The sequence below is a fragment of the Curcuma longa genome, chromosome 6, assembly GCF_044706935.1.
Source record: "Curcuma longa cultivar G26 ecotype Majalengka, Jawa Barat chromosome 6, ITB_CL_G26_1.1, whole genome shotgun sequence".
Lineage (NCBI taxonomy): Eukaryota > Viridiplantae > Streptophyta > Magnoliopsida > Zingiberales > Zingiberaceae > Curcuma > Curcuma longa.
This window is the reverse complement of record NC_133866.1, coordinates 10,180,790-10,206,772: the sequence shown is the minus strand read 5'-3', so window position 1 is coordinate 10,206,772 and position 25,983 is coordinate 10,180,790. Positions and strand designations below refer to the sequence as shown.

At 38.9% G+C, this 25,983-nt stretch overlaps 5 protein-coding genes and 1 pseudogene across 8 annotated transcripts; 4 read left to right on the top strand and 2 right to left on the bottom strand.

Annotated features, from left to right (window-relative positions):
* The first annotated feature begins 18 nt into the window (after positions 1 to 18).
* On the top strand, positions 19 to 7,046 carry LOC141830814 (uncharacterized). The gene is made up of 9 exons (XM_074718245.1): positions 19 to 240; positions 779 to 859; positions 2,186 to 2,303; positions 2,381 to 2,475; positions 3,283 to 3,354; positions 3,975 to 4,310; positions 4,559 to 4,664; positions 5,748 to 5,919; positions 6,751 to 7,046. Exons 1-9 carry the CDS (start codon positions 217 to 219, stop codon positions 6,836 to 6,838), a joined length of 1,092 nt encoding a protein of 363 aa, XP_074574346.1. The 5' UTR covers positions 19 to 216; the 3' UTR covers positions 6,839 to 7,046.
* A 2,006-nt stretch (positions 7,047 to 9,052) lies between these two features.
* LOC141830402 (uncharacterized) lies at positions 9,053 to 10,677 on the top strand. Of its 3 annotated transcripts, none has more exons than XM_074717836.1 (4): positions 9,053 to 9,102; positions 9,343 to 9,544; positions 9,817 to 10,038; positions 10,132 to 10,677. In XM_074717836.1, the coding sequence occupies exons 3-4, from the start codon at positions 9,952 to 9,954 to the stop codon at positions 10,573 to 10,575; spliced, it is 531 nt and encodes a 176-aa protein (XP_074573937.1). In that variant the 5' UTR covers positions 9,053 to 9,102; positions 9,343 to 9,544; positions 9,817 to 9,951; the 3' UTR covers positions 10,576 to 10,677. The 3 variants fall into 3 exon arrangements, with proteins under 3 accessions (XP_074573937.1, XP_074573936.1, XP_074573935.1); XM_074717835.1 differs by lacking the exon at positions 9,053 to 9,102 and adding an exon at positions 9,143 to 9,181; XM_074717834.1 differs by lacking the exon at positions 9,053 to 9,102 and having other exon boundaries at positions 9,325 to 9,544.
* Positions 10,678 to 10,867: 190 nt separating this feature from the next.
* LOC141830401 (protein SYM1-like) lies at positions 10,868 to 14,021 on the bottom strand. The gene is made up of 4 exons (XM_074717833.1): positions 13,690 to 14,021; positions 12,376 to 12,604; positions 11,091 to 11,215; positions 10,868 to 11,012 (listed from the first exon to the last, which is right to left on the bottom strand). The coding sequence occupies exons 1-4, from the start codon at positions 13,984 to 13,986 to the stop codon at positions 10,914 to 10,916; spliced, it is 750 nt and encodes a 249-aa protein (XP_074573934.1). The 5' UTR covers positions 13,987 to 14,021; the 3' UTR covers positions 10,868 to 10,913.
* A 2,282-nt stretch (positions 14,022 to 16,303) lies between these two features.
* LOC141830354 (uncharacterized) lies at positions 16,304 to 17,179 on the bottom strand (annotated as a pseudogene).
* A 744-nt stretch (positions 17,180 to 17,923) lies between these two features.
* Positions 17,924 to 21,063, top strand: LOC141830400 (biotin carboxyl carrier protein of acetyl-CoA carboxylase 2, chloroplastic-like). Of its 2 annotated transcripts, none has more exons than XM_074717832.1 (7): positions 17,924 to 18,143; positions 18,688 to 18,720; positions 18,819 to 18,973; positions 19,327 to 19,648; positions 19,743 to 19,814; positions 20,757 to 20,822; positions 20,901 to 21,063. In XM_074717832.1, exons 1-7 carry the CDS (start codon positions 17,988 to 17,990, stop codon positions 20,922 to 20,924), a joined length of 828 nt encoding a protein of 275 aa, XP_074573933.1. In that variant the 5' UTR covers positions 17,924 to 17,987; the 3' UTR covers positions 20,925 to 21,063. The 2 variants fall into 2 exon arrangements, with proteins under 2 accessions (XP_074573933.1, XP_074573932.1); XM_074717831.1 differs by having other exon boundaries at positions 18,688 to 18,735.
* Positions 21,064 to 21,724: 661 nt separating this feature from the next.
* Positions 21,725 to 22,281, top strand: LOC141830404 (uncharacterized). Its single transcript, XM_074717837.1, has one exon. The coding sequence runs from the start codon at positions 21,757 to 21,759 to the stop codon at positions 22,111 to 22,113; it is 357 nt and encodes a 118-aa protein (XP_074573938.1). The 5' UTR covers positions 21,725 to 21,756; the 3' UTR covers positions 22,114 to 22,281.
* Positions 22,282 to 25,983: the final 3,702 nt, after the last annotated feature.

Below are 25,983 nucleotides of genomic sequence, written 5' to 3'. Positions count from 1 at the left end.
ACTCGCAGTTCATCCTTGCAACTTAATTCATTTCCTTTCCGAATTCCGAGCACGTATGAAATCTGTTCTCCTGGATTCGGCGTTATAATTCAATCCCAGATCTCGCCGTTGTTCGGCTTCGTGTTGCTTTCCTGGATCGCTTTGATCCCAAGGTTTCATTCGTTCATTTTTCACTCCGTTTTCTCGCCGGTTCTACCTGGATCTGCGATCTATGCGATGGTTGTCTGCAAATGCCGCAAGGTACTTTTGGATCCGATTCCACTGCTTATCGAGTTGTTGTTACTGCGTAGTTATGCTAATTTGTGTTCAAAAGACCTTTTTGCGGCCATTTGTCCGTTCAAAATCGTGTCAGGAACTTCGAAGCTATCGCCTTTGGGCTTTGACCCTTTGCAAAATTGAAAGCAAAAAAATTTGGCAGATTTCTGCTTCAATATTTGGTCGATCGGTTGTGTTCAAAGTTTGATTAAATTTCCCCTTTTACCTCGATTTGTTTGAGCTGTGTCTTTCCAATGACGAGGAAAGGTAATATTGGTAGGGCATCGATTCTTTCCCAGATCACTTTAGTAGGGCATCGATTTCTAGCTTAGATTTTTGCGGCTAAATATTCATTATGAGAGGAGATTATTGACAATCTGATCAATGAATACGTTTCTATTGATGTTATTTCAGACTTCCGTTAATAGAGAGCTCCATTTATTCTCGAAGGAGAAGTACTGTTGTATATTTGGTTTTTTTGGGTGGCGGAGTTTTCTTGAACTAATGCATCTTTGGTTTGCAGGCAACTAGGCTTTATTGCTTTGTCCATAAAGCTCCAGTCTGCGGAGAATGCATATGTTTCTCAGAACATCAAATCTGTGTGGTACTCATCTAAACTTTTGTGATCTGAGTCGATTTTTCCCCCATAGCTGAACATTTGTGGTAAAAGAGTTCTTGTGCTAACTTGCTGATCTTAGTTTGTAGTTGATTTGTACTCATCAACTCTTGCTATTTTTTATAACTTGAGGCACTCTGATGCGCTGTTCAACTAAGTTTTAACTAATAAACTCAGAAAACCAGTTCTTTCATATGGCTTCAACTCACAGTTTTTTATTTTTTACATAGATAGACTTGACACAAAAACCTAGAGGTAAGTGCACATATAAAGGTTCTTGTTTAATGTTGCAAGTCAGTCACAAAGATATCCCTGTTTCTAAACTCATCGTTCAACAAAACCTTCTTATTTCACATAGATGATGATACAGATCCAAATAGTGAGTTTCCTTCTTCCAATATTCTGAGTTAAGGTTGCTGCTCTGATGTGTCAAGATATTTATAACTTGATATTATCATTGTAGGCCATAAGTTCCAGTACATTGATTTGACACTTACCGTTGCCAAGGGGTAGGTTTCTTCCTTCAATCATGATTCACTTACATGTGATGGAAAACCCATATGGTTGGATCTAGGCCCTTTGACTTTAATTACATGTGCAGTTTCTTAACAAGTGCAGCAAGTTTGAGAAGAAGATAAGGATGTATTCAAATACTTTAACACCTTGATATTAAGCCCTGTTGCTTGTGCTGTTGGACTTTAAGTAGTACACACATTATGATGATCACTAACAATGTTGTTTTTGCTCAATAATTCAGACATATGGTTTGCATATTACTCTTGTGGTTTGGCTGTTTTTTCCATTGACTATGGTGGTTTTCTTCTCTATGTTTGATGAGGGATGTTGGAAATTTCTCAAAAACAATTTTACTAGAGTTATAGAAGACAAGTAAAATTTGAAACCATTTATGATTATATTACCTGCTATGTCCAATTATAATTAAGGATCAGTTTTCTTCCACCTTTTCATTTTTCATTTACATGAATTTCTTGTATATTCTTATTGTTTGAAAATTCACCGTGTCAATGGTAATGATGTACTTTTTGTTAATTATGAACAATACTCATGATTATCTTCAACTATTTTTTCCTCAATTCTCCATCTTTGAGTCAGGGTTGTAGTTTGCATTGCAATTGTCCATGTAGAAAGAATCTTCTGGTAACTTTAGGCATGATCTTTTCCTTCTTACTAATTAACAAATGCATATCCAGGTTAATGAGATTGTAATGTAATTCAAGAGTGATCACCTGACTTTTTCTGAATTTTCAGGTGAAGAAGTACTCTGACCAATTCACTTTATTTTTTAATTTTCAGGTGAAAAAGTACTCTGATTGGGTCATTGATGGGGAATATGATTGGCCACCGACATGCTCTTTCTGCAATGCTACATTAGAAGAAGGAAAGGATCAAACTACAAGATTGGGTTGCTTGCGTAAGTCGCTTATATGTCTATATTTATTCTTGCAAACTGAAATTGCTTATTACTTTTTATATTTTTTTAAAATTTAGATCTTATGCACACGAGTTGCTTGGTCTCACATATTAAGAGCTTCCCACCTCAAACTGCACCTGCAGGATATGTTTGTCCTACATGTTCTACCCCTGTAAGTTATACTAGCAAACCTTTCATCAAATGTTTTTTGGTTGCATAATCAGTTAGCAATTAGGGGTTAAGATTTGATACATTACTTTTATGTCAAAATACAAAAATTAAATGATGCCTGATGGTTAAATCTATTTATCCATGTAATTGTCCTTAAAGAGTATTATTTTGGGCTTTATTTTGGTGTACATATGGAGTTTTTTGTTTTTTTTTCAATTTCAATGGATTTTCTCAATACAACTACAGGCCATTGTATACTATTTATTTTATTATGGTTCTCAAATTTTGATCAAATTAGCAAGGAAAATTATGGGAAGAAAGCAGAATGACTGAGTCCTTAAAACTAACTAGAGTAGAAAGGTCATAAAGTAGTTCGAAGATACTGGTTCAACAACAGTATAACTAGAGTAGAAAGGTCATAAAGTAGTTCGAAGATACTGGTTCAACAACAGTATTTTCTGATGAAACTCAAATGTAAAGTTTCCAAACATCAGATACATGGAAGACCACATTGAATATTTTCATGTGTCATGAGTCAATTTATATAGGATTTTCCTTGTCTTTTCTTTTGTATTACTTGTAAAAGACTGAAATAATTTATTACTTACACTTACCTTTATATATGCTTATTACTGGGAATTCTAAATGTTGTTGCTGTTTATTTTGATTAAACTCAAGTCATATACATGATTCCTTGGGCTCAGTCATTGAAGTAAAAATTATATGGTATTGCATGTTTAGTTGAGAAATTTGTCCTGGAAATGGCGATGAGTTTTTTCATGACTCAATTAATAACACTTTGTTGTAGATATGGCCCCCTGTAAGTATCAAAGATACAGGATCTCGCTTGCATTCAAAGCTTAAGGCAGCAATAATTCAGGTAAAACCTACTTGTTTATAAATCCTTACTATTATATTCTGTTAGTTTGTATTATTAATCTTATCACCTAAAAGTTTCATACTTTAAGATATGATACTTGTTTATTTTGGTGTTTTATCATCCATCAATTTCTTGTCATGTCTTTTAAATGCAGTAGGACTATTTCAGATCATCGAACTATGAAGCTCTTGTTATGTGCTATTTGAGGTGTCATCTTGGTTATTAATTTTAGTGTTGTTGATTTTGTAAGCCACCTACTAGATTTTTTAAAAATTACACATGAAATTAGAGAATTAGCAAGGGCAATGTAAGACTTAGTTTAACTTAAGACTTTGGTTCAGGTGAACTCAATCAGCCTGCGTGATGTATCTCTAGAAGATAGCAACTGGAAATTACTTGTTTCTCATCATAAGTATCATATATCCATCCCTCTACAAACTATGACTCAGTTAAAGATGTTTGAGATTCAATTGCACTGTTGGCTTTCATTTTTCAGTTACTGCTTTATGCTTACTCTCCTTAGATGTTTTTATTTCCCATAAATATCCTCCAGTCAGAATACTGAAGTCCAAGCTGTTTGAATTGTTAAACATTTACTATATTCTGTCTAACTTTTGCAGAGTGACCTGGAGAAAAATGTATTTGGAAATCATGTAGTTTCTTCTCCTGCATCAGATCACCAAGTTCCTCCTGCTTTTACTTCTGATCCATTGGTTCGCATATCTGTGGCTGAAGAGAAAGACAAAGGTAGAACATCTTCAGTTAATTCTGATAGAGATTCAAGACCGACAATATCTTTACCAGTCACAGATGACAAGTACTTTGATGAATTATATAACTCGAGTGTTGGAGCTGGTTCTTCGAAGGTTACAGAATCTGAGATTATTGAAGTTGATGGTCCTAATGCTTTAGAAAACCAATTGATGAAAGATCAGGAACCCCTTCTTATAAAAACTGTGAGTTGATGAACCTAGGTCCTATTTGATGCAATAAGCTTCTGTATACAACATTCATAGATATATTTCATGTTTCTATCATCTGATTTCTTCCAAAGTGCCTCAGTGATATTAACAGTAGTCTTATTCTAAGCAATAAACTACTGTATAGGACATTCAATGATATATATTTGACATTTCTATCATCCAATGTATTTCAAAGTGCCTCAGCAATCTTAACAGTATGCTAAATTTTGTCTCTTGTCCAGCCAGGGGCCACTACAAGGAAGCTAACTTACAATGAGAAGAAGTATTCTGAAACATCGTACCATGCAGATGATGAAGATGGAACAAACAAAAAGTACACAAGACGAGGTAAGATAATGAAGCCTCTACCTTTGTGTTTGCCTCTACCTTTGTGTTTGCCTCTACCTTTGTGTTTACATTGAGTTTTCTGAAGGTTTGTGATCTCTATTATATCTGTGAATTTGACTGTTAAGCATACAGTCAATTCCTATTGTATATTTGGTTTCATCAATAAACAAAACTCATGGGTTTGGAAGTATATTTTCTTGGTGCATTGTCTTTTTTCCAAGGAAAGATGGGCCAAAAGTCTGCCTTGTATTTGATGTATGGTATATACAAGGGTATTCAGGTATCTCTTAGCTATCTACAAGGTGAAACATTGTGACTCAGTAGTTGCAATGTCCTGAGTCACCAGAAGTAAGGGGATTGCCTGACAGGGTTAAGCCAATCCAAGATCTGAAGTTGCTTCAATTGTAATCAATCCAAAGCTCCTATCTTCAGACCACCAGCCAGATTGTCTCTAAGCCAACACTTTTGGCGTGTTGAATAATACTCACTAGATCTTTACATCTGGAAATATGGTAAAAATGGACCTCAGTGTTTTCCCAACAATATAGTTTACCATGTAGTTTGCAATTATTCAACCTTTACTGAAAAATGCAACTTATTACACCCTCACTTCCAATCCTCCATCATCTGACAATCTGGATGTAGGCTTGGATAATTAGGAAACACATATAGTAACGCACCACTAGCCACAGTGTGCCAGAAATCTATTTTTCACTCCTTGCTCCAAATCTCTTTATCGCCAGGACTGGTTTCCACAAGTTTGTGTGGAACTCCCCAACCTTTAATACAACTTCATGTTTCTTCACTGTCTACTTATGTTACAACTATTGAGCTTTCAAATATCTATCAATTAGTTTCCCAACAAAGAATAATGAGAAGTTGCTTCTTTTGGTTGAAAATATTGTATGTAATAATGATCTATGGAGTTGGTTCGCTGATGATGTTCGGTCAATATGGTAATCCTTAATCTCAATCTTATTGTCTGGATGTTTGAGATTGGCTTGGATTGTTTAAGTAACAACCTTCTACAAGCCAACGGTAATTTAAATTAATTCATATCTCACTGACTTTTACTAGCTGCAGGTCCCTTTCGCAACAAGTTTCTGAGGATGTTGCTACCTTTCTGGTCAAATGCACTGCCTACTCTACCAGTAACTGCTCCAACATCACGCAGTGGTGTACATGAAGGAAAAGTGCGCCATCAAAAATCTTCAAGGATGGACCCTAGGAAAATACTACTCATCATGGCAATCATGTAATTCCTCCACCTGCCCTTGCTTATATGGTTTATTGATTATTCCAATTACGACATCGTCATCTCTATAATAGAAATCTTCTCTCGATAAAAATATGCGTGTCGCGTGCAGGACTTGTATTTATATGAAAATTGAAAGAAACAATGCCTCTCCAGGGAAGGGAATCTGATTTAATAAGTTTTGCATTTTGCTAGATAAGAAGATTAAAAGGACTTGTATTAGCTGTTGAGAAGCAACTAGCCAACTACTTGTCTGCCTTTCAAATTTTAGATGCATAGAGGCTGTCCTAAGTGCTTGTCCTTCGATAGATTTCGTTCCAATCTGAAAATTTATTACATGTTAAGTAATATTGTATCTACTTGAGTAAATTGAAGAAATAAAGGAAAAGTGGTGAGGAAGGGAGAAATACAAGGAAAGGAGAGGGAGGGGTTTCCTTTAGTTTGTCTATTTGCAAAATTAACCCTTTGATTTTGTCATTCTCAAGATTTGCAGGGCTAAAACAGTTTATTCAATGCTTCTTTTTTTTTTCTGCACTTCTCCTTTCTTCCATCCACTTTTGTACAAGATCACAAGTGTGGAGAAATGAGCTTCAAATGGGGCTCTTCTACACTTTTGCATCTTCTTCTACGTAGACAAGGGAATTGACTACTTTCATCTCCCCTTTCTCTCTAATTGTGCTACCTTCTCAATTAGACACAACATAAAGGTTAATATTTCTTTTAATATGGTTTATAAATAGCCTCATGTGTAATAATACGGTGATAGAAACTGCAAAGTGGAAATCTATGCCTACAAGCTTAGCTTATTGGAAGAATGTTTCTTGTGAGCAGGGCATGCATGGCAACAATGGGAATACTGTACTACAGATTGGCACAAGGCAGTCTAGATGAAAACACACCAGAAGATGAGCTCCAGTAGGTACAGTCTTTCCTTCTTCATTGGCGATTTCTATCAGGGTGCTTTATAGTTTGTCCAATGCCAACTTGTCATTAATTCTTCGCATTGCTGTCATGAATTCTTGAGGCACAAGAGGCATACAGAAAGAGAGAGTGTTGTTGAGTATATTTTTCTTTTCTTTCAAGAAACAATTGTTGTCGAAGTATTAACTGCAGAAAATGTTACTTCATATACTTGTCTCATAAAGCATGTTACACAAAGACATCTTCCCATTTCCTTCTTTGATGAATGTGCACAAAATATTTTCTAGATTGTAAATGTAAGCTTGTTACATGTTCATGGCTCTTGTTCTTAGTATTTTCTAGATCAGTGTGGTCATTTAGCTGAATCTTCTTCTTCAGTAGATTTTAAAAATAAAAAATAGGATGCAAAAAATGTCCTTTTTAATATTTTACGAAAATAACAAATGTCTTTTTATATGTCTTTTTAATTTTAATTTGGTAGAGAAAGGAAATAAATTTCAAAATCATTAAAAGCATAAAAATATAGAAATGCAAAATATACTTAACAGATAAACTTTTAAAATGCATCAAATTTAAGCTTGAGTTATTTGTTTCAATTTTGTTTAATCAATCCTTAGCACTTAAGAGTTTATCTAGGTGCACATTGCTAAAGATAGATAGAGATCCACATGAAAAGAAAGAACTAGCATTGAACTTACATTTAATTATTTGGCCCCTACATTTTTATATTATTATATTCGAGTCGCACAAAGTGGTTGGGCCGTCATAATTCAAGTCAATGAAGCACATGTTTCGCAAGGCGTTTGGTGGCATGAACACCAAGACCGCCAAATTCTACAAAAGTAAAAATTAATATATATATATATATATATATAAATAAGGATGCTTTGAAAAAAATTGGAAAATCTTGGTGGGCAAAACAAAAATTTTTCCAAAGGCATTATATATAATAATGGATCTAATTTGGATCAATCTCATTTTTATTTATTATATTTATCTTCATATATTCAACTTTTATCTCATCATTCTCATCGAAAGTTAAATATCCTCTGTACTAATAATTTTTTTCATTTCATTCAATTATTAATTAATTTTTATTTGATAACCACCCATCAATATCATTATGATATTAAATTTTAAAAAACACCACCACTTTTCTTAGGTGTTATATTAAACGCACACCGTCCTCGGGGCAATGGTGCAACGGTAGACATCCAGGTTGTGACCCAGACACCTACGGTTCGATCCCCAACTACGTATTTGCAGAAATTTTCCTCCAAATGGGGAACGCAACAAGGGTTACTGGACATCTGAGTTGACTGCCGTGTGCGCTTACCGATTTAACCTGGTGGCCGATGGAAAACTTCCGTGGGACCAGACCGATCACTCCCAGGGCTTGAGTCAATAGACTGACTGGGATTCATCATTTTTTTTATATTAAACGCACACCATAAGCGATTAGTGTATATATATATATCTTGTCCGTCTTAAAACACATGATCATACGTGACATCAAAATCGAAGCACTCGAAAGAATTCCAAACACCAAAAATAGTAAATAGTATCATTTTATTTTATTTTTTATTTTTTAACTCATGATTATATCATTTAAAATTTTTTCTTTAAAATTTATGAATTGAATTATAATATTAAACATAAAAAAATTAATTATTCACAAAATGTGTAGGATTGTTATCCCATATTTCTTATCCGGCATACCTCACCTCGTAAATAATTATTTTTTTTTATTTTATCCGGAGAAGTCCGTTCGTCGGATTGTTAAATCAAAGGTCACTCACTCTCCTCCTTCCCGAGAAGGATCGATCGAAGCTGGAAAAGTGGAAGCTTTTTTGCGCGATGAAGTCATCAGCATCAACCTTTTGCTTAATTCATCATTCCCATAATAATAATATTCCTAAGTGGGATGGGCTCATCGATCTGTCTCGGCACATACTGCACATTTTGTATTAGTGGTGGTGGAGCCGCCCCAACGTACGGCTGCGCCACCCTTCGCCGGCAGCGCGTGCGCCCATGTCGGCCCTCTCTCTCTCTCTCTCTCTCCCGGACGTCCATGTGAAGCAGCGATGATCAAAAATAAGAAGAAAAAAGACAGGGAAGTGATAAATGAATCCTTGTCGTTTCCAAAAACAACTTGCTGATATTTGGATCCTCCCTGACTCATGGTCCCTTTCAGTTTCAGCTCTGCAAAGTCCCCTGCTCATGCTTAAAAATTACGCCTGATGAGTTTGTACCTCCAACTAGGTCTCAAACTGGAACACAGACTCAAGGGCCTCATCATCTCCATGCTCATGTTCATCTTTTTGTTCTCTTTTCCAACCATGTGATAATATCCTTTGGAAACATCATGAACTCAGTCAACTTTGTCACTGTTGAAACCCATAAATATGAACCTTAACTATAAATATGAGTCCTGCAGTTTCCCTTTCAATTATTGATTTGTTATCTTTCCCTGACACTGTCTGAGGCATGTTTTCCCTGCAGGCCTGGCCAAGGTATTGGGATTTGTTTGCCGTGCTTGTGAGAGTCAGTCTATTTAAATATTCCAGTGGGAGCCTGCGTGGGGAATCTTAAACCTTCCGTCTGCCTCGCCAGATCGATCGTTCCAAGCAAATTGCGGCTTCAAGTTGTGTTCTCCAAGTTCTGCCACGGTTGCTGAGGAAGGTGGTTGATAAAAAGGACTCAGGTGAGGGTTCCTTCTTCCAATTTTGCATGGAAAATTTTGAGTTTTTCAGATGTGTTCTTCATGTAAATCTGCTACAAATAGAAGAGTTAATGATGGGGAGAAATCGATATTACACACAAAGGGGAGATCTTGCTGTTTTTTTTGGAGTCAAGTCAATTTCAGACACTATAAATGATTAGAAGTGCATCTTGCCAGAAAGCTGAAGATGAACTTAATTTCTTAGATTTGTTGTAGTTCTTGAGGATACACTTACCTTGACTGTACATCTGCAGTTTGTTTACAGAGGTGTTGATCCTTGTTTGAGATCATTTCTTGGGAGAATCAGCCAAGAATCACAGGAACCTCCATTTTGGGGAATAAAAGTACTGAAGATATCATTTTGGAAGAACTATTCTCGCATTGCGTAAATGGAAGGATTCCTCAATCAGCACGGCAAAGAATACATATCAGTGAAGAAGGTGATGTTGAAGCAGGAAGAAACTTTCAGACACCAGGTAGGACTTGCTTCCTCTTCTGATTTGAACTCTGATCATCCATGAAGTCGATGTAAGATTCTGAGATCTCTTTTGATTCCTCACCTGATCCAGGTCCAGGAACTTCATCGCGTGTACCAAATTCAGAAATTGTTGATGAGAGAAGCGCAACCAAACCACAAGCCCTCGAAACAAACAAATCAAACTAACTCAGACAAGGGCACACCTGAACACTCTGATGAACCGAAAGTTGATGCTGATGAAGAGAGTGACTTGGAGCTGACACTTGCCACTGGCAGTAGAACTCAATGGAAGAAGAGAAGTGCTTCATACATTTCAGACTCAGGATCATGTTTTTCTTCGACCTCAGGCGACTCAGCAGGTAGGAGGCCGAAGAAGAGTGTCTGGGATCTGGCACATGATTCTGTAAGATTCGGAGGCGAAAGGAAGAATACAGGTTTGAAGATTGAGAAAATGAGACAGGATGAACTGAAGCAGCCTTCTTGGCTCTTCCTCTGCAATAAGCAACATAGCATGGTAGCTTCTTTAGGATTGTAATGAAAACTTGAAACATATTCGAACTGTAACGTTCTCATTCAAAAACCTTACAATTCATTCTACAATGCAGAAAAAAAGGTAGGAGTTCTGTAAACACAAGCATGCAGAAGTTAGTAATCTCTGAAGTTTCAGTCTTGTGCATGTTTTGTTATAAATGCAAGCACCAAAAAGACCTATTAAGATCTAAGAATACCTTCATTATCGTTGGATCACACTCAAAACTTGGTAAGTCTCATACAAACTTACAATTTAAGAAGCTAAACTATGCAGTTCGTTGTAACTTAACAATGTCGTGAAATTCAGAAGGAAGTGGATGCTAAGACAGTGATGGGGAATTGTCACATAGCCAAGATTGTCTCAGTGGTTGCCTTCTCCAAGCTTGCCATGTATGTCATATAGATGGTCCAAACAAAGGCGAATAAATTGCTCACAAGTGGCTGACAAGAAATAATGGAAATGGTTAATCACCAAACAGCCTGCTAACAACAATGTCCATAATGATCTTTTTGAAATACCTGCAGATGAATAGGGATGAATTTGAAGGTGAGAAAGTCACATATAGGCCAGTACACGATGCCACTCTTTAGCGCGGGAAGCATGTCTCTATTTAGCCTCGCAAAGATTTCTTCAACAGTTTCACCTAACAATGACAATAACAGATTGTATTAGTTATAGCAGAAATGAATGCTGCTAATCTACATAAGAACAATTGAAATGTATCTAGTATATGAATGCTGCTAATCTACATAAGAACAATCGAAATGTATCTAGTAAACAGTAGTTTCATTTAGACGTACAACTTCTCATGATAAGCGAGTACTATAAAACAATGGGCAAGAAACTTCCAGAATTGGATGAAAATAGGTGTGTGGTCCAAGGCAGTATCCCATGTGAGCCTAGGTAAGCACTAGAGCGAGCAGGGAAACTAATCAGAAAGCTCAAGGGGTCGTAAGAGTAAAGTTGTCCACGTCCAAACTGCTAACTGTATCTTTAGTTAGCTTGACGACTATCACCCAGAGTACTAGGAGAGAAGGGCTAAATGTTGAAGGATTACTTTGATCTTTACTCAGTCTTTCCAGTTTACCTGGCAAAATAGAGTTGTGTCCTTGATCTTGATAATCGCTATACTTGAAGAAGCATCCCTCTAGATAATGCAAGTAGAAGACTGACTTTTACTGGGAAAAAAATGGTAAGTGGTTTTACCGGATGCACCATTGAGGTAAATTTCAGAAGATTTTTACATAAAATAAAATAGAGTTTCTTGGAAATGATCCAAACTGTAAGCAAAATTAGGTAAAATATGATTACATATAGTGTGTTGTTATGAAAGCACCAACAAAACCAGTTAACCAATACAATAAAACCGATGCTAATAAATACTAAAAGGATCACATACATCATGTTTAAGGCCTCGAGGTAGAACTTCATACAGATTCAAACTTGAACCGATGCAATCTTATGCGAGCTTCTAAGCATGTGTTTGTTCTGCCTTGAACTCAATACAGATTCAAACTCATTTAGTTTTGTAAATAACCAAAATGTTAAATCGAATTTGTTTATCTATTTAAGTGAATCAAGACTCAGCTTGACTCAGCTCAAACCAAATCAAGATCATTTCAAGCTTAAATCTTGTCGTTGAAAATTTGAAACCAATAATCAGTTACCTAGTTAGAAGGGGCAATAAGAAAAGTATTTGTAATGGCACCAATTATTTATCATTTAGAATAATGCAACATCTCCCATATCGATCACAACATAGATTCATTTACTAATGTAGTTCCTGGAAAGAATGTACACTACCTTGTAGTGCTGCATTTAGTGAGAAGAAGACTCCGGTTATTATAGGCCCATATATAGTTTGTCCAAGTGCCATCTTTTTGAAAGTAGTTAAAATATCCTGTTTGGGAAGAATTCTGGAAACAAAATTGAACCAAAAATGCAAAGACGGTCCCGAAATGAACATCCCATAGCCAGCCATTCTTATGATTCTTACGAAATCAAGACTCTTGAACGAGGAGGATAAAATTATCTGTTAACAATGCAGAAAAACTAGATGTCATTAACATCCAATCTAGAATTATCAATTCCAAAATAATAAATGGAATCAAATTTGAAAGGCAGTAGATAAGGTCAGATGCTGGAAAACCTATGTAATAGCTACTGAAAAGAAAGTCAACAGTGCACCTTAGGAAGGAGTCATTCAAAAGGCAGAAAGTCAAACTATTTACAAAAGCAAAAAAGTGAAGTACAAAATCGATCCAAGGAAGAATGCATTCAGATTTACTCTGCTTAATATATGTAATGACTTCCATTTCACTATGAATTCTAAACCCGATTTTCTTCTCAATCGAACAATGAATATCAATCCCACAAATGTATAACACAAACATAAGAATGAACATCTAAATTTTCACAACAAGAGATACTGATGAAGATAGCATCAACAAGATACATAATGTAGTTACTTTAGTCTTATGAGTCTAACAAAATTATCCGCTAGAAATTATGTGTAGCTCCAAATGGAGGATTAAAAGATGAGAAAAGATCGAGATTATATGGGCATGTTCAAAGATGACTAGTGAATTCTATAATTTGACAAGTTGAAAGTAATGACGTGGTGATAGAGAGACCAAATAAAATTGGATATTACTAGCCACATAGCCCTAAATAAACTAATGGAGTGATAAGATCAGTACAGTCAATCTCAAATAGTTGATACACACAAGTTGTTTACACACGATGACTAGAAGCTGCAGCCTGCATGAAAGGTCATTCAAAAAAGTGAAAAACAATTATCAGTTATCAACCCTCCAAGCCTGTTGTCTGGTCTTTTGGATGTTACAAATAACAAAAGCGAGAAGATTAAGCATAAGATAACTAACATTACCATATTTCAAAATAATTAATGATTTTCAAAGTAATGCATGAACTCTAAAAACTTGGTTTACAAATAGTGGAATCGAAAGTAAACCATAAAAAAGTGAGGTTCTATCAGAATCACCATCCGCTCAAACACGAAATCAGTTGTGGATTCCAATAGATAAAGATACGACCAAACTCTCGACAAATTCAGCGGAAAGAAAGGATTTTTAATCGATGAGAAATAACAGAAACCTGAGAGAAGAGGTCAGCGGCAACGGTGATGGCCGCGGCGGTGAGGCTTTTGGTAAGTACAGGGCGGGCTTCGAGGACGGCGAGGTACCAATTTACGAACCCACTCCGGGCCCAAGAAGAAGACGCGAAAAAGGCCACCGAAGATAAGGCTGGTGCCAGGTGGTGGGGGCGGACGTAGGCTCTGGCCCGCGTCGACGGAGACTGCGGTAGCTCACGGCGGAGAGGAAAAGCTCGAAAACGGCGGAGGGGGAGGTTGGCCACTCCGAAGCAGACATGTCGAACGACGGCGCCGCTCATTTCTAGCGCCGGCGATTGAGGGAGAGGATACGGACGGTACGTGGTTCGGCGCGCCATCAAACTTCAGCGGGGGCGGAAGGTAACTACAAATGGACGCCGCAGATCTAGGGCTGCAAACTCGTCAACGGAAGATCCGCCGCAATGTGCGGGAATTTTTCACTTTGCTCCCCAAAGTTTTGACGATATTTGAAGGTCTGAGACCAAATCCCATTAAAAAAAATGTGTATGAAAAGGTAATCAAGTCAAATTAAATTAAATTAAATTTAAAATAAATTAAAATCTTAAAATAATTATTTAAGTTGGACTTGATTTCTTTTTTATATATTTAAATTTGGTTCAAGCAACTTTATTTGTTTAGATGTTATTAAACTCTAAATTCAAACTTATTTTATTATTTAAAACTTTTATATTTAAATTTATTTAGTTAATTATTAAATTTGATAATATAAATTTATTTATTTATTTTAAAATTTTATAAAAATTTAGCATGTTAATAATAGTTTTATTAGTGAATATTGCTTACGAATATTGTTCACAATATTAACGAGTTAAATACATATGTATTCAAATTTATTCATTTAATTTAATAATTGTTAAACTTATTCATTTAATAATTTTATATGTATTAAATAAATATAAATAAGTCCTTATTAATTTATCAAATTTATCAAATTTATTTATGAACGTTCAATTTATTTACAATCTTAATAAAAAAAAATTTCATAAACATTACACAATTCACCGAGTCACAAAGGAAACATATGGCATTTGATTGGCAAAAGTTCAATCCATAAACAAGCCAATCAGCAGTTCATAGTTGCGGAAGAGTCTTATTTTTCCGAAGAAAAGCAATCGTAAAGATAAGGGTGTAATCGAATTAAGCTGAGTCAAATATTAAGATGTTTGAGTTCAAGTATCGTTCGTTTTTTTTAAGTTCGAGTTCAACTTAAATTCAATTCAAGCTTTAATTCATAAGTTGAGTTCAGTTCAAATAAAATTAAATAGTTCAAAATCGGTTTAAAAATGACTCATTTAAAAGTTAAACGAGCTTAATTCGAATTTAATTTGAAAATAATTTATTTAAAAATTAAACGAGTTTAATTCGGAATAAATTCGTTAATATATAATATTATATGATATGATAAAAGAGTCTTTTAACAAATATATTTACAAGTCTTTTAACGAACACATTCGCGGACCTCTAAATGAATATATTAACGAGCTTACATGAATTAAATATTGTTAAACTTCGAGTTCGATTTGATAATATTTTCAAATTCAAAATTAGACTCGAGCTCGGTTAATTAACTTAATCGAATGAACTTGAACGATTTTTTTTTCAAATCTAAGTAAAAATAACTAGAGACTGGCAGAAACATTCTCCATTGCAGTAACAATCTTCAAAGACATGAGCAAGCTGGAGATGAAAAGTAGAACCATCCTCGACGTTGTACTCTTTGGCAGCGTAGATCAGCCGACAAGGGGCTTAGATTCGGTCCACCATCGAATGCCGACAAGATCCAATTGCGCTGAATCAACGAGGTGGACCTTGACCTTGAGCTTGGCCCCCTCGCAGGAATGTTCCATTTGTACACCAGGGACCGAATCCAATGACTGTGAGAACGAGTTCACTGGATTCGCCCACCCAAAACCATAAAACAATTCAATCAGCTCGCGTCCAAAGCATTAGCTTCCAAGGCTGATGAACAAGCTGCTGGCCTTCCACTACGGTAACCGGAGTCCACGTTGTTCGTCTTTGGAACATAGCTGAGTTGGTTACGACGTATATAGATATTATAGAAGAGGACAAAGATTTGAATCCTGACGAAGCTAGACAATATCCTCCTACATCGTGACCAACCGCAATTTTTCAATTTACGCGTTGCTCTGCCTGTTCGAGATGATCGTGGAGCCGGCAAAAATTGTATTCTACGCTTCTTCCAACCAAATGATGCATTCTCTTCCCTACTTTCATGATTCAGTCACGTTCAGTGCCCTCTCCATCATTCATCTCCTCCAACCGCTTCTCTCTCGCTTTTGGCGAACGAACTGCCTCGAATTAATCGAGTTCTTTATTTTAGTAGTGGTGCTTTGGACGCATGGCTTGTTGGTAATTGAGTTCTTTATTTTAGTAGTTCGTCGAGCTCTCCGTGTTTGTCAGTTTGTGGAATTCAAAGATCGAGCTTCGTTTTCGCTCCGCCATCATCGAAGCATGTTGCAAGATTCGAAGAACAGGAAAAAGTTTCTATTTTTTTTTTCAGAAGGAAAAATAAATTTAAAGAAAGTTGTTCGAGAATCGATTGCTGATAGAGAGAATTCAAAACGACGCGTGTTCCTGATTAACGCCTTGCTGCTGCATTTGCAATTGATCGTCGTCCTTGATCCAGCCGTTCCTCCTTCTTCTTCCTTGGTACGGCGACCAGCTCCACCGCTTCAGGCGAGCAGCTGCAGATCAGGCCGCGTCCGGCGGGCTTCTTCTGGACGGCCTTCGCCCCGATTTTGTCGTGGCTTCTTCTTCGAGTGGTCTGCCTCCGCGTTGCTCTTCCGGGCACTGACGCCGCCGCCTCGAGCGCCGTTGCTCGGCCTCCGAGACATGATGTCGTGCAGTTCGATCTCGGGGGCTTTGGCGATCCCGAGCCGGAATATTCCCCATCCCGGCGGGGCAGAGCTCGCGCTCTTGCGCCCTGCGTTTATGTTTCTCTGAGTTCGGATCCGCGGCGTCGGGCTCGGGCGCGCGTAGAAGTTACTCGACGAATTGCTGCAGTGACTGTTCGACGAATGGCTCCTGCTCATCCCGCTGCCGTTGCTGCTGCTCCGGCTGCTACTGCTGCTGCTCCGGCTCGCTCTGAAACCCCAGCCCGAGGATGGCCGACGAGTAGTATTGGTCCAGGGACTCCGACCGCCGGCTCGCCCCGTGGTGACTGAGAAATCCGCTGTCGGAGCTGACAGAGGGCCGCAGGGGGAGAATTTGGCCCTGGAAGAACACCTCGTCGGCCGCGCACATCTCTATCTCCGCAGCACTGGTCAGGAGTCCGCCGGCTGCTGATATTTGGAACTCAAACTCGTCTGCCGCATTGTCGCCGGCCTTGCACGTGCGATCATCCTTGCCAGAGCACACCGGGAAATCAGAGAGAGACAAAGTCTCCTCCTCTTCCTCTCGCTCAAAGCTCTCTCTTTTCGGCTGGAAAGCCATGGCCTTTGCCTCTGCGGAAAGGAAGGTGCGAGATTTATAAGACTTGACTGAGGTTTGAAGGGGGACAAATGGAGGGAAGCTGGGGAAGTAAAAGTAAGGAAAAGAAAGCAAATGCAGGCTAACACTATTAAAATTCGCAAAGACTTTGCCGTTGTGTGGGGCTGCGACACAGGTCCTGCATGCCTCCTCCTTTATTGGTAGTCTAGAGCAAGATCTCCTTTTTCCTGGGTCACTTGGTCCCTCTGAGAAAGAAAAAGCAGGTGCACAAGAGAAGATGACTGAATGCTTCTTTTTCTGAACAATTCCAGTTTCACAATGCAGGTCGAGGGAGTAAAACGCCAGGTTTATTATCCATAACTGCAGGCAGTAGCAATGGGGAGCTGATCTGTTGGATCTGAACCTGACCGAAAAGGCGAGACAGTTCATGCCTTTTGAGAATTCTTCAAGGAAGCTTTTGAGTTCAGTGGCCATGGAATCTGATGCCTCTGTTTAGGTGTTGTGTCGGGGGAAGGAGAGCACTGCAGTGGGCCGAGGGCCGGGCCGGGCCCGGCCCGGCCCGGTCCGAACAGATTTGTCCGTTTGTGATGTGCGTATTCTACTTCCGTACGATATGCGTGAGAAGCACGTGAGGGCCCGGCTTTCCTCGATCGCATCGATCGGAGGGTGGAGATCTCATCATCAGCGCCGACCAGAAAGCATCGTGCTCTCCGCCATTTTCTCGTTAAACTCTCCGCTGGCTCCCGATCCAGCGCCGCCTGTTTCCCTCTCCGGACTGTGGCCTTGGCTTCTTCCTCCGACGCTGGTGTCCATGGCGACGATCTCTGTTCCGTGCCCTAAGTGCTCTGCGATCCCCCGTAGTGGCGCGGGGAGTCGAAATTCCAGTACGATGGCGAGTATTTCGGCCTCGTTTCTGAAGCCGGGTCCCTCTTCGATTCCAGGATCTACTCGGTTTCCTTCGTTGAAGGTAGTCTTCGATTTTCCTTCTTGGTGTCTTTTTGGTCATTTTGTGATCTATGCGTCTTCTGTGTTAGATCTCCATCCTTCCATAGCGTTCGCTTTGGCAATTATATTGTCAATTTAGTAACATACAATAAGAAGACAACGGTCTAGCCTCTTGCATAAGAACTTGTCACCATCATAGGAATGAATTTCGATAAGGAGTTATGAAACAAAAGAATTGGAATGAAATTGTAATACATTTAATTTTTATCTAGATATAAAAGTAGATAGTGGATTCTGCATTTCCAGTAAGCTAAACCAAAATGTGGTGACGTAGTGAATTGCCCATTCTGCAATAGCCAACTGGTGGATTCCTAAACTTATTCTTTGATATTTAAGGATCTGTATCATTGTGCTACTTTCCTAAGGGATCATGAATTATATTCAATCAAAGGTGTTCTGCTCTTAATGACAAAGGGGATTGTAAACTTTTTCACCTCCTGAGATTGTAGACTTTCATTTCTTTTGTAGTAAAAAAATTTCTATTGAAAGGTTTGATTTTGTCACAGGAACGGAATCATGGACATTTCCCTATTTTGAAGGTGCATTTTCAAGATGTATCTCTCTTATCTGTGATTTTAAATTTATTAAATAAAATGAAAACAACATTTCTTTTGATTCCTTTCCAAACGTTGTTCAGGCTCAATCGAATTCTTCCCCTTTGGTATCAACAAAGTCGGACACTCAATTTCCAAAGAGTGAAGATGCAGATTTGCTGGAGGAATCTTCTGGTCAACATGGAATGATGGATACCACTATGTCTACTTTGATGTCTGAAGTTTCAAGTCTTGTCGTGTAAGGAAATTTTTCTCTGTTCAAAAGGGGATTGCATGAATTATATGACTATCTTTTCTTTGCCTCAAATCTTTTTCACAAGTTAATTTCATCAATAAATTTCTAACATGCAATGAAAGGTAGAATGACATGAAAATTATGCCATTGCAAGCTAAACTTGGCACAGCTGCAAATTTGGTATATTACTAGGAACGATCATGTAATATCATACCTTCTTGATGTATTTGATAATTTTTATCAAGACAAAATGTAACACTTCTTATCCATGTAATTTATAGAAATTCAGCTAGTACAAATGTTGAGTTTCAAATCAAGTTTGATAAAACCTTTTCCTCTACCATGTCTCTGGGCAGGCTTGTAGATTCAAAGGATATTGCAGAGTTGCATCTAAAGAAGGATGGATGTGAAATTCTAATAAGGAAAAAAGAAGCCTTACCTCAGCCAGAAATTGTTACTCCCCCCATGATGTTGCAAAATCAACCGATATTTCAGCCTCAACCTTCTGTGACCCCTATTGTCTCTCCACCCACCCCACCCGCACCATCTAAAGCACTTCCTGCTCCATCAGCAGGTCCTTCAACTACTGCAAGCAAGTCACCTCTCCCAGCTCTCAAATGTCCCATGGCTGGCACATTCTATCGTTGCCCTGCTCCAGGGGAACCTCCATTTGTTAAGGTAACCATCTTATTCTATTGAACATTTTTTTTTACTGCTATTATAGCAAACTACTCTTGAGTTTTTCCTAAATTGATTCGAGAGTAACATGTAGGTGGGTGACAAAGTCCAAAAGGGCCAAGCTGTTTGCATCGTCGAGGCTATGAAATTGATGAATGAAATTGAGGTAATTTCTTCCATTCTACTTCAATCATTACATTGGAGAAGTTTATTTTGATTAAATGCAGTAAAGAAAGGATTTTGTAAAACCTGGAATGTATATATTGTAAAATCGTGAATGAAATTAACAGGCTACTCTAGTATAAAAGATTAACAGTCGACCTCACTTTTCTTGTATGCCTACCAGTCTGATGTCATCTCTATATATGAGGATTATACAAACATACTGTAGGGTGGGCTTTGCAAAGATCACGTGAAAAGTAGTCTTAAGATTAACTATTGCCCCTTTTGCTTCTTTTATTAATCTCTGTGATTAGGCACGTCGAAAAGACTAGTATCCATCTGCAGACACACGAGGGCTTTGGTCGTTAGGAGTTGGCCACTATCTGTTTGCATAAAGTACCCTAATAATAATTATCAAAAGACACATTCTAGGTTGGCCACTCAGCCTTAATATTATTTGTGTATATGAAAGATAAGAACTTATTATTTCCAATAAGAAAAATTCATTCTTTGGGCTTAATGATCTTTTGTTTTTCTTTTCCCATGAATTTCATTTTCTTTCGGTCAAGAAATTAAAAAATGCTGTCAGGCTGCATTTACTGAATTTCACTTTGAAGGCTGAGTTTACTTGGGTGAAAAGTTAGGAAAGGGAGAGGCAGAGAGGGAAAGGTTCACAAGCTTACATGTGAAGCTCCATTTACTCAAGTACTCTGCCCTCCTGCCTCTTCTATGTTAATCCACCTTAAGGCAGGCAGGTAATGATCATACACGCAGACGTGTGTATCATGACATTGGAGGTGAATTTTATGTTGTACTCTTACCATGTTGCTGCAATTTCTTATTATTAAGGTTAAAACAATGTATGTCCTCTTTGTTGAATTCACATGGGGCATAATGAAACGAGTGAATTCCATCCATGTCTTTTATTGTTTTCCTCTTTGTTCAGGCTGATAAATCTGGAACCGTAGTCGAGATACTCGTCGAAGACGCCAAGCCAGTGAGCGTCGACACGGTATACATACCTCTTTCTAATTCACTCCACAATCTCCACTTGTTTGCTCTCTTCTATAACTATCTTTATTTTTCGCAGCCTCTACTCATCATCCAACCATGAAGTGATGATATATACTCGGAGTTCCGGCTGATCCAATACGTATATTCGTTTAAATAATTCTAGGGATGGTGGGAGAAGGAAAAAAAAAATGTTCTCGTTGTGTTCATGGAACCTACTAAAATACTAAATGTAATCAATCTTTCAGGAATTGCCACTCTGTGTCTTCACTAATATTTCTTTGGTCAAATCATAAATGAAGGTACGGCGCCCACCTCCGCCTGCCTCTCCGCCGACGTGCTGCTGCTGCTGCTGCTCCTGTTCCAAGCAGAGCACCAAATTCAACGTGCCAGCCGCTCCCCTGCACAGCGCCTGAGCCCTGCCCCGCCTGCCTCCGTTCGAGATTTCAAGGCTGGCTGGCGTACACATGCAGCTGTTCTGAGGACGAGCCATCGGCTGCAGGCACGGTGGTGGCGCCCAATATACGTCGCCACAGGTCGGATCTCACCTGCCCTGGCACACACGTAAATAAAATAAATATTTTAAAAATTGAGTTATAAATTTAAAAATTCCAAAGTGAAACGCGATTTGGTCGATGGGCTTCTTCTTTTTTATGAATTTGTAACGGAGCGTTTTGGACATCGAAGCACGTGAATATTTCAGCTCCCCACGTGCTCCGTGGCACGGTGGCAGAGGGCTGGGCACACACCGCGTTTTAGACATCGAAGCCTTCCATGGCCATGGCATTATTGTTAGTAATATGCTAAACGTACAAGGGTATTTTTGTCTTCGTCTGTTGTTCGTGTCTATAAGACTCAGAGGCGTCGCCGCTGCGTGCCATCTCATTCTCCGGGCGACACTTGTTCCGCTCTCTCCTCTCCCACTCCTCGCCGCCATGCCCACGCCGGCGAGCATCGGCTTCGCTCCCGAGGACGCAAGGCCGACGCTGAGGACGAGCGATCGGAGAAGAAGGAAGGGGCTTTCCTGCCACAGAGCCGGCGCCGGAAGGAAGCTGGACAAACAAGAATCCGCCTCGTCGCCGCCGCCGAAAGCCGTGGCGGAGCGGCTGGAGGCGCTGAGGAACCTCGTACCGCCCAGAACCGGCGGCGCGAAGGAGACAGCGGCGGCGGCGGCCACCGACAGGCTCTTCGAGGAGACGGCGGAGTACATCCTGCTTCTCAGGAGCCAAGTGGCGGTGCTGAAGCGGCTGGTGGCCGTCGCCTACATGGACAAGAGCGACGACACTGCATGAGCAAATGGTATAATGTATTTAATTAGGAGTAATTAAACTTAATTAATTACAATAATTAGCTTGTTCTCCATGTAATTTAATCTCAACCTTTGCATCCACAGTGCGCAATGTTGGATTTATTCCATATTTATATAAACCAAAAATCGAACCACAAGAATTTTGGATCAATTACTTAAATATATGATTTGATCTTAAAGTTGAAGAATAAGAATGCTGAACATCGATGGTAAATAGCTTCTTCAAACAGATATAAAGAATTTCTGATGAACCAAAGAATAAATTTGACGTAAAATAAAGTCTCATCATCACAGTTATACAAAATTAATACAATTAGTTTAGTTCGAAATAGTCGATTGTGATACATATGCTACTATGAAATTGCCATCATACGATACGAAGAGAATAGTGTTCACAACCTCTGCGAGATTGAAGTAGGCATCATACAATTTTCTGATGCAAGTCGCAGTTGAATCTTTCTCTGCTGAAAATATTTGAATCGTTGCCAAAATATCAACGCGTGTACTACGAGCCACTCTGACACAGCTTGAAAAGTTTCATATATAGTGAACTGTCAAACGGGTTAACTCGCGATGAGATGGATTTACTCGTCAAAAATCTATCATATGTTGAGACGGTTCGAATTGGTCCATTCTGACAGATTGAAAAATCTATGAGTCCATCAAAAAATATAAAAAAATTTAAAATTTTTAAATTTACATTGTGATTTAAACGGGTGAAACTTACTAACCCATTAAAAATTTCATTTTAATTTTAAATTTTAAAAAAAAATCTCAATCCACGAGCCAACCTGAGCCTGTCACAAGTTGACCCGCATGGATTGCGAGCCTAGGCGATTGACTCGCCTGGGCCTACTTTGAAATAAATTAATAAATTTTTAATCCAGTTCGCTTAAATTATTTGACGAAACAAGCTAACCCGACGAATTCAACATAAATTGACGACTCTGACATATCAACCCCTGTTACAATGCAATAGCAAGAAGCTTTCGCAGTTAATCAGATATCCATAAATCAATTCCTAATCATGATGCACTGTGAATTAATTTCCTCCAATGGGAATGTTGGTTGTGGAGCGACACACCATTCACGTTTTCCGATTTACTTTATCACCAATGAAAAATTTCTATCGAATCGAATCAGTCATCTCCATGATTAGTCAGTTAGCTTCGTATCGCCAACCACATTCAAGGATGCAATATTTTTTTTGAATGATTTATGTAGAGAGGAATCTACCAGTTTCAACTTTGAAAGCATAAACAGGTCGCTATGATGATGATGAATAAGATTTAATAGAGGAATAAGATTTATTTGCGAGAAACAAAGCTTGATGTTGATGATGATTAGGCATATCAAAGAATAATTAATAATAATCTTAAATTCAGTGAATATATATAAAAGTATAGATTAAGCCCAAATAATGAGTTACCCAAAACCTTAGCACATATGTAGTTTTCCAATACTCCAAGTACTATCATCTTACCTTATTTTGTTCTAGGATTTTTATCGGCCACACTAAATGGATTAAACTCTTCTGCAAAGGTGGATTAAAATTTTAAATCGTAGTTGAGTTTAATCATCTGTAGTAACTTTCCGATCCGTATTCCTAGTTAATGTCCTATCAACTGAGTGACAAATCATGAATTGATAATTTTGAATCATAAATCATAATTATTTTTAATAATTAAAATTAAAGATTCATCTGTCATTTCAGTAAAAAGAAATTTGTCATTCTACCCATCTCTATAATCATTTGTAAAAAAATAAATATAAAAAACGTTGAATCTACGATTTCAAACTGTTGATCGAATTTAGACCCGCTGATGTCATGTATCCCTTAATGGTCAGTTTACTTAGAAGCGTGGATGGAGAAAGGGAAGGAATCCACGATGGAAATAAATCCCTAAGGAAAGGGAACGGAATCTTTTCTTCTTTGTATTTGTTTACTTTGATACAAGGGTGATGAATAAATCTCTTATATTTAAATTATTTATTTATATAAATAAAAAAATTAATTTATTTATTTACCAAAATACCCTATCCCCATTGTCCCGATTTCTCTTTTGCCCCGCCCCTTCTTCCCTGCTCACCGACACCTCGGTGGGATGGTCCTCCATCTCCCAAACTCTATCTATCACCTACTCTACCGGAAGATGTATATAAGGATCCCGAACGTCGGCGCCTCTACCGGAAGTGTTGGCGCCTCCAACGCGAGGAAGATCTAGGCGCAGCGACCACGCGTGGAACAGGGCTGCGGTGCTTGGGCTGCGCTTGAAGACAAAAGAACTGGAAGCCATCAAGGAGCAGTACCTAGGATCCAAGAAACTGAAGAAGAGGGTTATCAAGCCGAGCGAGAAGTTCCGCTTCTCCTTTGGCTGGGAGGACACGGAGGATACCTCCCAGGACATGAACGCCCTCTACCAGAACCCCCATGAGGCGCGTCTGTTGTTTGGGCGCGACTTCATCGCGGGCATGGACTGTCGGGAGCAGAAGAAGCAGGCCGCACGCCACGAGAAAGAGACACGGGAGGAAGATCCCAACGCAAGGAAGATCTAGGCGCAGCGACCACGCGTGGAACGGGGCTGCGGTGCTTGGGCTGCGCTCGAAGGCGATCACGGTTTGAGCCCCTCGCGGTGCAGGCGAAGGGAGATCGCCGCAACCAGAAGTGAGAGCGCAGCGAGGGCCTCAAGAGAAGTCTCGGGCGGCGGAGAACGGAGCTCCGGTCCGACGCTCGAGCAGTGCTGGTCGCCGAGGAAGGCTCTGATTTGGAGCAGGACGAAGAGAGAGTAGGGAAGAGAGAGAGGATAATTACGTCTTTTTATTTTCCATCCTTCGTTTCCGCCCGATTTGGAGGGGAGCGATTTTGACAGAAAATTGATCAACAAATGGATTAATTTTCTCTTCCCTCATAAAAAATTATAAAAGTAAACAATGGATGGATGAATACTGAGGAAAACTTTCCTCAGTTTTTCTTCCGTACTTCCAAGTAAACGGACCCTAAGAGTGCGTTTGGTTGGGGGTCATCCATGATTACCTTGTAATCACATAACCAAGGTTATAGGGAATAAAACATAATCTAATATTGTTTGATTTCATCTTAAGTAATGAGCTATTTGTGTATGAGCTAGCAAAAGGTAACTGGGAATGGAGTTGGGTGGACAAGTGGATTGCAGCACAGCCATGGGAGACGAGGCCTTCTGCTCAGTCTCAAGTTAAGCCAGCTTTGAAAGCCAACAAGATCGCCAACCCCTCAATCCAGACACTACCCACTTCATCAAAGCTCGCAAGCACCGATGCAAAGGATTCAATCAAGAAACCTCCTAAGCAATCAGATGAAGAAACTACTCTCAAGAACACAAATACTGCTCGCCTGAGAAGCAAGAGTGGTAAATCAAAACAAGAAGAGCAACCTTCTCAAGGAGGGGAAATTGTCACATGACTTATTTTCTCGCAAGGCCAGAGGCACCAGTTATATAAATAATTGTGTGAATTGAAATTTGTTTGAGGTTTACCTTCATGTCGAGAATAAGAGTTCATTACTGCATGGACATGTAAATGTTTTACAGAATATGTGTGATATGAATTTGAATTGATGTGAGGCAACAAAGAGTTTGGTTGGAAGTTGTTGGAGATTTTCATTTTTTTTTCTCGCTGTAGAGTGATGGTGTAGGGATCTATATGCGCGAAAAATCGATTAAACCGCATATAACGCAGCGGAAAACAGGATCCCTCCAGAAGATCCATGCGAAAAACATATTCGTTTGACGATTCTACCTACTAGAATTGAGGTTACCTTCGATGCGTGCCCTTCGCAATCCCGACAGCAACTCTTTGCCTTCAAGGTCGGCGGATC